General features: G+C 33.2%; 1 protein-coding gene across 1 annotated transcript in view; it reads left to right on the top strand.

Annotated features, from left to right (window-relative positions):
- The window catches only part of LOC127709634 (polycystin family receptor for egg jelly-like), a 54,827-nt gene that overhangs the window by 21,583 nt on the left and 18,645 nt on the right, over positions 1 to 14,599 (top strand). Inside the window, exons 4-12 of the mRNA XM_052215239.1 lie at positions 452 to 638; positions 1,117 to 1,205; positions 2,812 to 2,937; positions 6,828 to 6,981; positions 7,156 to 7,259; positions 7,916 to 8,325; positions 8,958 to 9,152; positions 11,262 to 11,581; positions 13,693 to 13,853. Of these exons, the coding sequence (XP_052071199.1) occupies positions 452 to 638; positions 1,117 to 1,205; positions 2,812 to 2,937; positions 6,828 to 6,981; positions 7,156 to 7,259; positions 7,916 to 8,325; positions 8,958 to 9,152; positions 11,262 to 11,581; positions 13,693 to 13,853 (1,746 nt within the window). The remainder of the gene's footprint in view (positions 1 to 451; positions 639 to 1,116; positions 1,206 to 2,811; positions 2,938 to 6,827; positions 6,982 to 7,155; positions 7,260 to 7,915; positions 8,326 to 8,957; positions 9,153 to 11,261; positions 11,582 to 13,692; positions 13,854 to 14,599) is intronic.

Raw genomic sequence — 14,599 nt, 5'->3', positions numbered from 1 at the left:
TATATCTTATAACAAAACATTGAAGAAAACAAAATCCTTTGAAGGTTCAAACGAACATATTGCATATTTAAAAACAAACAAATGGAAATAATAGCTACAACACTTACAACTTAATTTGAGTAATCCTAGGAAGTGATGTTCTGGAGTCGGTTTCACAAAAAAACTTACGACTAAGATTGATCGTAAGTATACTGAATTGTTCATGACTTACGACCAATCTTAGTCGTAAGTTTTTTTGTGAAACCGACCCCAGTATTTGTGAAAAGTCAGGTTATTTTACTCTTCATTTGTCACTGCCCTGCTATCAAATCAAGTTATTTTAATGGTCGACATAGATAGTATGGCGGGAGAACCGTGAACTGTGAACACCAAGAACTTTTTGGAGGATGTTTTACCTCTTTTGCAAGATAATGGTTTCTAATTCCCATTCTTCCTTTTTTGTAATTAAAAGGTTGACCCAGCTAATCAGCAGGATGTTACAAACATTTTGGTCAATGCTACAAGTGAGACTGGAATTGTTAATAACTTATTTGTGGGCGCTGACATTAAGATAGCACCTGTTGCTAAAGTACTTGGTAAATTTCTAAACGAAGAGGCGGATAGTGCACCATCTGACCAGGAAATCATAGCTACTACAAGTAAGTAGTTCACATGGTTATACAGTCCTTAAATCTAGCCAATCGCAACAGAAATAACGTATCAATATTTTGATTGTTTATTGATTGCAGAATTTTGAGTACTTAATATTATTACGGTTTATATGTCTCTGGTGTGGTCATGTATCGAATCTAATATAGTTTGAACTCTCAAAAGAACAACTGCACTGGAATGAAATTTAAAATTTATACTATAAGTTTATTAAATAGGGAATATTTTACTAATACTTGGAATCATTATCACGAAGCGTTTATTTCATTTTAAGACTTTTAGCTTATTTTCTTTGATAAATTCTAGGGAGTCTATCACGCACACTTGTTTCGTATTTGGTGATAATTCTAATTATTAATTTAACCACATTTTTCAGCCTGAAAGGAGGCAGATGTTGTTTTTTTTTAAATTGAAAAAAGGTGATTGTAGATTATCGACTAATTGATTATTCTTTAAAAACTGTTTAAGTGGCTACGAATATGAGTGAAGCAGACCGACTGGCAATGGAACAACAACTCATAGCCGAGAGAGGGGAGGCAAAAGTTAGAAGAACAGAGGTAATTACTTTAACGTCGTGGATATAGATGTGGGTAAAAATGTGCCTCCTTGACCTTCATGCTGTTAATAGCCTTTTTTATTTCCATGACATATAGTTTGATACAGACAAAGCCCCAAACTATATAGTTGTGGGTGTACATATTAAAGTGGAATTTGATGTGCAGTGTATGTTTTGTACGCCAAGGTTTAAAACAGATAAAGGTGTGAGTGAACATAAATGGACTCACTTGAACTAAATTTGGAGAGAGATTGTTTTACGTCTACAGGGTAAGCATCTCCTGCTGCGTTTGTCACGTGTCACACATTTATAATGTCATATCAAGTAGAATGTGTCAACCCTAGGAACATGAAAAAATCACTTATTTGATTGACATATAGGAAATATAATATTGTAGATTGAAATGATGTCATTAGTGAGATGAGAAATTGAGACAATCACCCAATCAATGATGGCGACAATAGAATTTGTGAATTTTAATCGTTTTTCGTAATAACTTCGTGGAAAATTTTGGTTTAAGAGTAAACTTTTCTCACCGTATTGAGAACAAGCTTTGAGATCTCAAGATACCAGACTAGTTGCCAATTTTCTTAATGTACCAATTGTATCATATTACCGATCTTACATTTTGACGGAGTCTGGATTCGCAAAGAAGGTTAATGTTTACATAATAGGAGACTAGTACCTTGCCGACGCACTTGGTTTTGCTTCTTTTGGAGTTAATGCGATTCCGATATCTAAAAAATGGTTATGATAGTTTTGTTTATCAAGATTTACGAGTTTAACACCAGTAAACTACTGCTGCTGCTTATATGTCATAGATCCTACGTTTTTCGTCAATCAGGATTAATTTCAAGAAAAGGTGTAGATATGCCCCTGACCATTTTGATATGTTATATCCTTAATTTAAAGCTCACAGGTATATATAAGCTTTAAGTATTCGCCGAAAAAATTGTAACCATTGGCTGAAAGGACATCATTAATTTATCTTGATTATTTTATCTTATAATTTTGCTGGATTCTTGTTATCGATCTAACATTTTGATATAGATTTTATTTTGAGCTTTTGATATTGATTTGATACTGTAATTAATACATTACATATCAAATTAGACGTCACAATACTTATTATGGAATTTATTGCGCTATAGAGGACTATAGAAATGAGACCACCACCAACAAATAGATAATTTGATAACATCATCTACACATTTATTAAAAACCTGACAGGGAAAAGTAAGGTTGAAAATGACAGTGAAAGAAAATTAGCTACAGTACTGCACAAATATTTTGTTCCACAATAGTTTCTCAAATGAAGTTTAATGAGAAATATCTTAAGGAGAAACACTAAGGTATTATGTTTCAAACATGGGAACACGTTTTGTTGCATCAAATTAACATCAGACCCAAATACAATTATACCTAGGAAAATTATATATTTATTAATTAATAACTTATTTGTGATTACAAAGACCAAAATACAATCATAAATTTGAAAATTATATATTTATCAATTGATAACTTGATTGTGATTACAAATACCAAAATACAACTATAAATCGGAAAATTATATATTTATTAATTGATAACTTACTCTGTGATTACAGACACGAGCTGCTATGCTAGATGGGTTTAAGAGAATAAAAGCCCCTTCACTTGAAGCTGTACAAAATACTGCTGCAGCATTATCAGAACTAACTAAAAAACAAGACGAACTTTCAGAAACTGCTCAGGTACTTTAATTTAACTTCCTCTTCTTCAGTTTGCCTTGGAGTTAGGTATTTTTGTTATACTTTTACAAAAATAGAAATTTAAGCGACATTCAGAAAATGTTTATATCATTTTTGTATAAATCATTAAAAATCTTTATTAAAACCTATAATGAAACACACCACACAATAAAGGCTAAAGCAGAGTAAGGATTTGTTTTAACAAACGACAGGAACTCGATGAAGCTGCTGTATAGACACATACTAGATTGGCATGGCGAATCCAGATCAGTCGATATAAGTAATTAGTTTTTTGTTATTTATAGATATTGATATTTAAAGCATTTAATGCATCTTGTTTTAAGGATGCATATTTCCAACATTCACGTAAGAATGCCTGGTGAACGATTTAGTTTAATCATCGTATCCTCTAGTGTTTATTCGAAAAGTAAAATATAAAAGGACAACACATTGTCAATTATTTCATTACATTTTTGTATTAACGATATCTTCGAGCACTAAGACATAAATAAATGTATATTTCGACCGAGTTCAGCCCATGATTGAAACTATATACATTCTTGTCTCTTTAATAGATTTTTGCGCATGGCCTGTAATATTGATTTGTTTTCCCAATTAGGACGATGCTACAGAAATTTTACAAAGTTATACAAATTTACTTAGAGATGAAACACAAGTATCGGCTGATGACCGAGAGGAAACTGCAACAACTATGGTAGAAGCGTTAGGTAAAATATATAAAAGTTTAAATGAAAAAAAATTCCATTATATACGGAAATGTAGTATAAAGAAAGGCAACAGCAGTATACCGCTATTCAAAAGTCATCAATCGATTGAGAGAAAACAAATCCGGGTTACAAACTAAAACCGAGGGAAACATATCAACTATAAGAGGAAAACAAAGGAACAACAGAAACATTGAAGTGCAACAAAAACAAACGCCAACATACATAGAAACGAACTATTTGATAACAACTGCCATATTCCTGACTTGGTACAGGACATTTTAAGAAAAAATGGTGGGTTGAACCTGGTTTTATGGCTAGCCAAACCTCCCGCTTATATGGCTATGTTAAAATATATCGCTAAAATGACAACACTACGTGACAGAAATACAGTACACACATAAGTAAGAACACTCATCACACAATAAATAATATTATAGTCGATACAACATGTAAACCGCAGGATAACAACCAACATCTTCCATTAACGACAGACAGCACAGGACATCACAAACAGTGACGTAATTTTGTAACGAATATATAATCTTGAAATTCATACAATTATTTTCACAATACTAGTCCAAACAATCATCATGATAATGACGGTATTGAAAGGCTATTTTATAATTATTTGGATTGCCAATGACACAACTATCAACCAGAGTTCAAATGACGAAGATATAAGCAATTATAGATCACAGTACGGTCTTCAAAATGAAAATAACCCATACCGTGTAGTCAGCCATGAAAGGTCCCTACATATAAAATGTGAAACAATTCAAAATAGAAAACTAAACGCATAATTTAAACAAAACAATTTACGAAAAATCAAATATGACAGACATGAATCAACGACAACCACTGGATTACAGGCTCCTGACTTTGGACCGGCACATAATGGGTTGTTGTCTTATGGTGTATACCCCGTATATAATTTTATTCCTAGCTTCAACCTATCGTGTATAACAAATTCGATGAGTTCAATTTCTATGTTCCTTAAAGTATCAACCTTATGATATAAAAAAAACATCGTTAAAGTTACCAGGCTTACAGTTTTGTACATCAGACGCGCGTTTAGTCTTAAAAGACCCACCAGTAACACTCGAAAGACATTGATCTCATTCTAGCAATGTCGCTAACAGTTGTAAATCATAACTCAACTTACTACCACAGGCAAAAATGAGGAAAGAGTCATAAAGTTAACACGTTCTACATTTGTCATAATTAGTGGACAAGCCTAACTTAAATTTCGCAGAACAATTTCAATTTGATTAACTACATTTGAAATGATTATCATCAGGGCATGATCATCTCATCAGTCAATAAATTAGTTATTATGGTTGCTATATAAATATAAACAGTTGTAATATGTACTTGTAATCAGCAGTTAATGTAGTTGTATTTGCTAGGTAATTTAATGCATGCTGCTGGTCACATGTCTGAGTCTGCTGAAGATCAGTCAACATCATTGTATAATCAATACTACTCAGGAATGTCTACAACGCCCTCTGGTGTCTCGACAACAACATTAACTGCAGCCCAGTTTCAGGCAAAACAAAATGAACTAAACCGGCAGAAGACTAAGGTAAACTAATGCCATGCATATATATTTATAGTCAGATTTAGATGCTGAATAAATTCGGGTACATATATTAAAGCCTATTGAATCCTCTTTAATTTGATATTGTAGTACCTGACATACGTACACCTGATACTTGAAATTGACAATGAAGGTCGGTTGAAAACAACACTTTACGACAAAAGAGATGATTTTAGCTTCCCAATTGTGAACTTTCCATTTCTATGTAGCAACACTCCAGCTGCGCCTGCATACGGAGTATATATCTCCCAGTGATACGATATTCCAGGGCTTGTATTTCCTATCATGATTTCCTTGATAGAGGATTGCTGATCACAAGGAAGCTTTTAAAACAAAGAGTTCTAAGTGGTGAAGTTGAAATCATCCCTTCGTAAGTTTTACGGACGCCATCACGAGTTGGTTGACCGTTATGGAATATCCGTTTCACAGATGATAGTTGATATGTTCCGAATGTCGTAACCACAATCCCGTCCCCCCTTTTCCCGAATGTGACCTACCTAATTAGACTTATTACCGGTATTGTACTAGCATGAGCAACACGACGGGTACCACATGTGGAGCAGGATCTGCTTACCCTTCCGGAGCACCTGAGATCACCCCAGGTTTTTGGTGGGGTTCGTGTTGCTCAGTCTTTAGTTTTTCTGTGTTGTGTTTTGTGTACTATTGTTTGTCTGTTGGATTTTTTTGTTTTTTAGCCATGGTGTTGTCAGTTCATTTTCGGCTTATGAGTTTGAATGTCCCTATGGTATCTTTCGCTTCTCTTTTGAAACAGATTGGAAAAAATCTAACACATTTCATGCAAAACCACATTTTTGCTGTTGTTTTAATGTTGATTCCGAACCAATGCGGGTTTTAATGTTCATATAAAATGGATTTCATTGACAATGGTGTACTCCAAAACAGTAGTTTACCGATGTCCAATGCTTATAAATCCATTTAGATGACAAATTAAAGTAACGAACAAAAACTGAGGGAATCGCATGAACTCCTACAGGAGCTAGACAGGTAATATAAACTGCTCCAGCAGGGCAATAAAGAGGATCAACGGAAATCACTTATGAATTCTTACGGTCATCAACATAAATCAGTTGACCGATACGATATGTCTTTGTCTCAGCTTTCAAGTCATGTTCTGGCGGTCGGAGATATTAAAAAGTAAAATAACGAAAGTAAGTCACTTAAAAATTCGTCCGATTTAAAAACTTGAAAAAGTGTGTTCTATTCGCCATCGGCACATTCTTTTTACTGATTCTGAATTTGATTGGCAGACGATACATACAGAGCAGCAGACGCTTATCCTGTCGATGCATCCGGTCTCGTTCGATTTTGTGGACGGTGGACGGGATTTGGCTATGGCAAGAAATCATGATAAGATGGATAAATCAAGTGTCTGAACAGTAAGAAAATCGAGACAACTAATATGAAATCAGAACCGCATTCATATTTTTATGTTCTTGCTTTCAACGGAACAATTGTTAAATATAACTGTACTAAGAGCAGACTATAATTATCGGGAAACATATAATCAACAGTGATATACATCTTTTTGGTTTTTTATAATGCTTCAGGGAAAAGAAATATACACAAAAGTGGAAGCTCAGACTGACAATTTGATCAAAACAATATCCGCATACAAGGTTGTTGGTGAAAAAGACGCCATCTTAGAATCGCCAAAACTCAATATAACTCTAAGGAAAAGACTGACCATTGATATGAATGATAGTGAGTATATGTTTTATAATGTAGTAAAGAAAATAAAATATACAACAATAAAGAAAAGTAGCTTAACGTAAATTGTTGAATATCTTCTATGTAAGGACAACAACTCATATTCAAAACAACAATATTGCTAAGAAATACAAAAATACATATAAAATAATGCTTTCATGTTTTTAGAACCCCTTCTAGAAGTAGGTGGATTCTCTAGTTTACTAATGCCAAAGTCACAGTCTATATTTGGTGATACTGGTAATGAAACAACATTTTTTGTTGCAACAGAGGTAGGTACAGTTATATTACGTCTCTTAATTATACAAGTTTGAAAATAGTATCTGAATTTGCATAAAAATGCTTTATGTTTAAAATTCTATTGTTTCAAACGTTTCCACCAGTGTAGCAGGATCTGCTTACTCTTCTATGTAGTGTTTTATGGACTTGATTGTATTTTGGCCGTCTCACGTTTTTCACCATTGTGTTGTCCTTTTCTCTTCGAGTTTCAAAGTTAACATCCTTACATACGCCATTTAAATACACTCGTAGACATATACAGATACATGACTGTTAATGTAATGAATTTCTGGCTACCAATAATATATATGAACGCAACATTCGTAGAATACCTTTACTAAAATTATAATGTGAAGATAAGATGTATATTTGTTATTCGATTGCATACTGTCTTATTGACATATACCCTCATCTCCTTTTATTCATATAAACAAAATACTCATATATAGAACAACCATTGTTTTTACGCTTGTAGATGGTAATATCTAATGTTAAATAATAAGTAGTAAATTCAGGTAAATTGTATTGGTAATACAACCATTTATGTCATCTAAAACTTCAAAATAACAAATTTAACATGAAAGACAAAACAAGACTTTTACATGTATGTTATAATCGCACACTGCAGGACTATATTCTGATTTTACAGGCTTTGAGAATGACGAACAATCCGTTTACATGGACGGACACGACAGCTGGATCAGCTCAGAAAATTTCAAGCGACGTTGTCTCATTGAGATACCGAAATGATAGTGGCCTTGAAGTACCTGTTCAGGATAATTCTCAGATGTTTGATATTTTTGTTGATCGTACTAACTTTGACACTAGTGTAAATATTGTGAGGAATGTAACCAGGGCCTGGGATCAATCTATGGTCATACACAGCGTTGATATAGAGAATACAGGGTCATTGCATATAAAACTAGAACAGATTCTTAACATCACTGATATGATAGATTATATAGAAGAGATGTTTGCCAACATCGCCAATAATACAAATGATACCCAGACAGAGTTTGCACTTGAACTTAAACCAGTAGAGTGGTACGTCTTTGTAAAGTAAGTTTGAATAGAGATATTTTTATATCTAATAAAATGTTCTTTCTGTAGTCATTATAATTCCTTTTACAAAACTAACAGAGCATTCTAATCGGTAAATAAATAATTATGGTTATTGTTTTTCAAGCCCTACTGTCTTGGGCAAAACTTTGTTTTATCACAACTGTTGAGATGTATTGTGAATATCCGATTGAACATGAAGGAATTTAAATGTCATGTATATACAGTTATTGCTCAGTCATTGGGTCTGGGTTTTTTTTGGGGGGGGGATAAGGGTGATGGACACCAATTCGCTCTATTTACAGTTTGAAGCATCATGGGCTTGTATAGAGTTGCTCTATGAAATGTACTCAAAAGTGCAGGTAACAATATTAGATTGCATGATTTCATATCAAGAGAAGAAGATCGTTTTGTCAACGTAAATTATCTTATCTAAAAATCTAATAGTATTGAAACTACTGTTTCAAAATAGGTTATAAAATAGAAAAGTTACCTATAAACATATACATAACACAACCTATTCTGTCTAAACAATGTCTTATACTCCAAACATATTTCAAATGTTTGAAAAAAATTACAACCATCAGTATTGAAATGCATCTCTTTTGCTTTACTTTTTTCCTGTGATCTAGAGCAAATGAACCACCAACAACCACGGATTATGATTTCAACTGTACCCTTCCATTGTCGGATGATGCTTTAGCTGAAATGTTGTCATACATAGACGCCATGAAATATGAAAATGATACCACTGCTGATCGATCGTCTTACATTCATGAACAACCAGATAGTTATACTTGCTTTTTTACAAATAATTTCCTGAGTATGTAAGTATAAAGGTTGTAACATATTTTTTTTACAATTTTTAAACTTTTTAGAAAGTAAGTATTACAATAGAACGACAGATTCATCTACAGGTGTAAAAATCTTAGTATGTAAATATTATAACAAACACAAATGTATATAACAGCATTTCTAAACCTGACTTTAAATTTTTCGGTTGTTTTTTTCCAGCATTTTGGTCTGCATTATACGTGATGTATAAGATGATTCATAAAAAAAGTGTCATGAACACCGACTTCTATTTAAGGCGTATAAATCCATGTGATGTGTAAATATGAAAATAAATCTGTAGGCAGAGGCAAACAACTACTTTTTCTTGCGAATTTACCTGAATATTTAAATATCATAGTACACATGCAGACAGTCAGACAGACAGATAGACAGATAGATGCATTTATTTCTACACACGTAAACGTCGAACCATTGTTGTGTAACAACAGAAAATCTACAAAAGCAATAGTCAAGAAACATTTAGTTTTATGCAGCCGTGCTCCTAAATATGTTAAAGACCAGTAATCACGCACATATACATATGTATGCATGCGATTTATAAATATCTAAACATAGCCCCTTGTGAAAAGGTATGGAACACTCGTGAGGTCAAGCATCTACCAACCGACCGTCTTGTTCAGTTATTTCAGCTAGTTTTGAAAATATTTGTTTTTCAACAACCAGCACTACTTACAAATTGACTGTACTAGCATCGAATAAAAAATGACACCTTCTTTTGCCAAGATTTTCATGGGGGATCTCGAAGAACGCATTCTTTCGAGAGTGGCGTACAAACCCACATCTTGACTCTGTTTTATTGATAACATCGACATAATACCACATCTTCTTAAATCTATAAAATGGAACGATAGTGTGAAACATCCACATTTTAATATGTTCCTTAATTCTATAAAATTTACATCTGAATTTCAAACGAGAAAATTGAGTTTCTGAATACAACCATCGTCTTGAAAACGGGGTCATGATAATTGATCTTTACACAAAAAACGCCAATTTGTCTCTCCAAAGAGTTGTCACCCAAAACACTGCTCCCGGAGGATTCTTTTCAATCAAACCATCCGAACTTAACCGTTTTGGACAACTCAGAGAAAAAAAACCCGCTGGAGTCAAGATGATAAAAAAAACATCACGAAAGCTACCGGTATAGCTGAAGAACAGGCAGTAAGATCCTCCTTTAGTACAAAGATATAAAGACCTTTACAAATATAATTCCTTTTTATTGTCACTTTTAACCCGATCTGATAAACTTTTCGTCCATTATCTGCAAAAAACTGGCGTTTTATTCGAAATGACGCTTCCTTCGAGGCGATTTTCCCATTACCCTCAATTATGGCTTACCACCGATCCAAAAATTTCAAAGATATGCTAGTAACATATAACGTAAAAAAATGAATATACCCCGAAAATCGTTGTTTACAAGCCATACGGAAAAGCAATTTTAAGGGAAGTAAAGCCACCACATCCAAAAACACTTTCTTTAGTACAGTAACAAAGCAGCGATCCAATTTCTATGCCACATCTGACTCTAGAAAGCTGCAATATATTGGTGAAACAGAAACAAAATTAACACCAAATTGAATTATCATTAGCCATTTATTACCCAAGGCAGACATTTCCAAATTAAGATACACCTCTTCTGTCTTAAGAATATGTAATTCTTTTGAAAATAACACCTTTTAAATAAAAAAGGTTTACCAAAATAAGAACACTCAGCCCGCATAATTATCAAATCTTCATGGTTTACTGCCTATAAAATGTCATTTTAGTCCGCAGTTACTTTTCTGTGTGTCCAATATAGAATTCTTAGGTATCAATGTTTGTAAGCTAACCTCACAACATTCATTGGACCATAATACAGTTATACATTATACAATAACAAATTACGTAAAATAGTTATATAAGATTTTATACAATTGATCAATAATAAACTTCATACCATATCTTCTTACTTACATTCTCATTAATTGAATTTTTATAAAGATAAGACATATATTTTAATTAACATAACACATATTTTGAAAATGACTGACATTCAGACCATACTGGTTCATCTATTTCATATTTGTCTAAATATTTTTTAGAAATGAAACTACGAAATTCTACATTGGGATAAAACATCTTGTTATGAACATGTCCGAAGATCATCCCCTATATTGGCATTATTATTCTACTGAACCTCCAACAACCACGCCACCAACTACTACACCTAAAATTTATACAACAACATGCACAACCTTCTCAGGAGACTACGATAAAGGTGACATTAAAGATTGGTTGAATTCGTTTGAGAAAGAAAAAAGATGGGGAGGAAACGGAGGCGGAGGCGGAGGTGGAGGCGGCGGAGATGGAGGCGGCGGAGATGGAGGCGGCGGAGGTGGCGGAACTAAAATTGTTTGTACAAGTAAGTTTGATGTTAACTTAATTCAACAAGAATAACTCTTATAAGTTTTGTATATTTTGTTTATTTGCGACTGTAAGTTGCTTTCGCGGATGAAGCAGAAACCATATTTGGATAAAAATGTAACAGTATTGAACACCATTATGAATAACAAATTTAATTGATTATATACCAAGTGGTTCAAACTATAAGGCATATGGCAAGACTGTACATATAATGCAACTTTATTGAAGGTTTTTTTTTAAAAGAAAGAGTTATAGAGAACTTTTATATATTAGAAATAATAATTTTAAACTTTTAAATAGTAATATAGTACTGCTAAGGTACAGTTTGTCTGTATATTTTAGGTTTATAGAAATGTGCTGTTTACTAAAACAAAAGATGCAACTTTCTAAATTGACAATAGACGGATTGTTTTTTTTTTTTTTAATCCTTTGGTTTTTTTTTCTAGCGTTGAGTCATGAGAGTGCCTAATGACTTATATCTTTCAAGAAACATGTGTTATGCGCACGGAAATAATGTTATCGTTTTACCAAACTGTTTCATTTTGTTGTTCTAGTCAACCGAATGTGGTTGTAATGACGAAAAAGCATGGCATATTTTCCAAATAATATAGTAGGGAAAACCTTGGTGAAAAGAATATTTTTTCGTCACTGATGAGTCTTATGCAGACGAAATGCACGTCTGGACTATCAAATCATAAGCCTTGTATCTATGAGGTTTTTTTCGATACTGAATACTTGATTTATACACGATTTAAAGGAGCAATGGTGTTTAATTCAATAAGACAGACACCACGAAAAACAATCAATGAATAAACGACGATACCATTAGTCGAGTTCTCAATCGCCAAGAGTCTATAAAGTTATTAATACATTTAACAGCTACTTCGAAGGATTAGACATTCGTGCCAAACAGTCTGAAAATGTCTTGGTTCATTGATTGAATTCTAATATTTACCCTTCTAGAACACCTGAAATATGTTACAATTATAGTACCTGTTGCCCGAAGCTTTGTTTCCTGTTGAAAAATTTATAATAAATTGGGCAACATCAGCTTCTCTGAATTCGTAGGCAGTTCCTGCTTCATTTGTGACAACCGTCGTGTCAATCATCACAAGTTAAAAAGCAGTGGGAATATATCACATTCGATGGTGTCATTAACATAGAAACGAGGACGGAACTGCTCATGTCACAATAACACCAATTCCATTGTCATCTGTGACAGATATTTCATTATGGTCATTGAAATAATGATGGCTATCTTAATAGTGACAAAGGAATGCTTTTATTTTTACCATTAAGAACACAAGTTCCAGTAGCTCCATAACATTAACCTGATATCAAGGGGACCATAACATAATCTTTAAATTCCAGGTGTCAGATGCATCATCATTATAATTAAACTTTGAACCCATAGAACAATGAGACGACATCATTTAGGTAGCTGAAGTCAAATGATACCGATACCTTCTTTGCCAATAATTCATGTTGTGAATGCTAAACCTTTCCACTATAATCCAAATTAAATAAAAGCAATACGCATCGTTTAAACGTGCAAAAATTGACTGTGAGAATGAAGTTATATCGGTAAAAAAGGAGTCCAAAACACAACTTTATAATTCCCGTTTGGTAGATATTTTGCCATTTCAGAAAATGTTTGAAACTCAATGAAATATTCAAAGACAGCATGAATCAATAAATTCAATGTGTTTCAAATATTCTAAACTTTTATCTACAGAAATTTAGTATTTTGCCAGCCTACATAGACTGGATAGGATTTTACAAAATTTGTAAGTTGTCTTCGTTCTGGGTTTCGAATGATAAGTGAGGTCACTGATGTTGAATGCAATCAGGAAAGGACGATTACTAAATTGGTTTTGGTTATTATGGATTTTGAAGTGTGTAGAAGTAAACATATAGTATTGTTAATTTTTTTGAGTGAAAACATCGAAGTTTACATTTGACATGTGGTAATAACCTCAAATGACAGTTACATGTAAATCTGACAGTATTAAAGATAATTTTCTAGTGAGTTTGGCAGTATCACTGCAAAACAGACTTAAGATCAATTGAAATAGTCTACCTTCTAGCTCGTGGATCTTTCAATTGTAGCTTACCCAAACACTAAAACTCCGAAGGTGAAAAAACCCAAGACTACAAAACCACCGCCTGAACCTGCCTACAAACAAGCTGTCTATCGACTTAGCATATTTAGTGCCTACTGCATTTGGTGGGACAGAATGGTAGATCAATGGTCCAATGAAGGTTGTGAGGTTAGTTTACAAACATTGATACCAAATGAATCTTAATATGAATAATAAAGGCAATAGTAGTATACCGCTGTTCAATAGTCATAAATCGATTAAACTGAAACAAATCCGGGTCACAAACCAAAACTGAGGGAAACACATCAACTATAGGAGGAAAACAACGGAACAACAGAAACACTGAACTTTTTTCAAAAACAAACGCCAACATACATAAAAACGGACTATGTGATAACAACTTCCATATTTCTGACTTGGTAAAGGACATTTTAAGAAAAAATGGTGGGTTGAACCTGGTTTTATGGCTAGCCAAACCTCCCGCTGATATGGCAATATTAAAAATACCGCTAAAATGACAACATTACGTGACAGGAATACAGTACAAATAAATACAAGAACATTCAGGACAGACAAATACATAAATAAATGATATAATAGTACATTTCAACATGTAAACCACAGAATAACACCTTAAATTAATTTACGACAGAACACAAATACAGCACAATAGAATAATGAACTGTGCGTCACACGAATGTATCAACGCCACAAAAAGTGACATCACAGGTAAATTTCTAAAAATAGAATATAAAATTAGGATTAAGTTTGTAATGGTGTTATTTGATGTATTTTCTAACCATTACAAGAATAGTAATATAGAATTGTGTTAGTAATGGTGTAATTATTTGTATTTTATAACCATGTTGGTTTTTCTTCTGAATCAAACTGTGTAAAAACAAATAAATCCTGTG

This window comes from Mytilus californianus, unplaced genomic scaffold, assembly GCF_021869535.1.
Source record: "Mytilus californianus isolate M0D057914Y unplaced genomic scaffold, xbMytCali1.0.p SCAF_7, whole genome shotgun sequence".
NCBI lineage: Eukaryota > Metazoa > Mollusca > Bivalvia > Mytilida > Mytilidae > Mytilus > Mytilus californianus.
The sequence above is the reverse complement of the archived record's forward strand: the minus strand, read 5'-3'. Positions and strand labels throughout refer to the sequence as shown.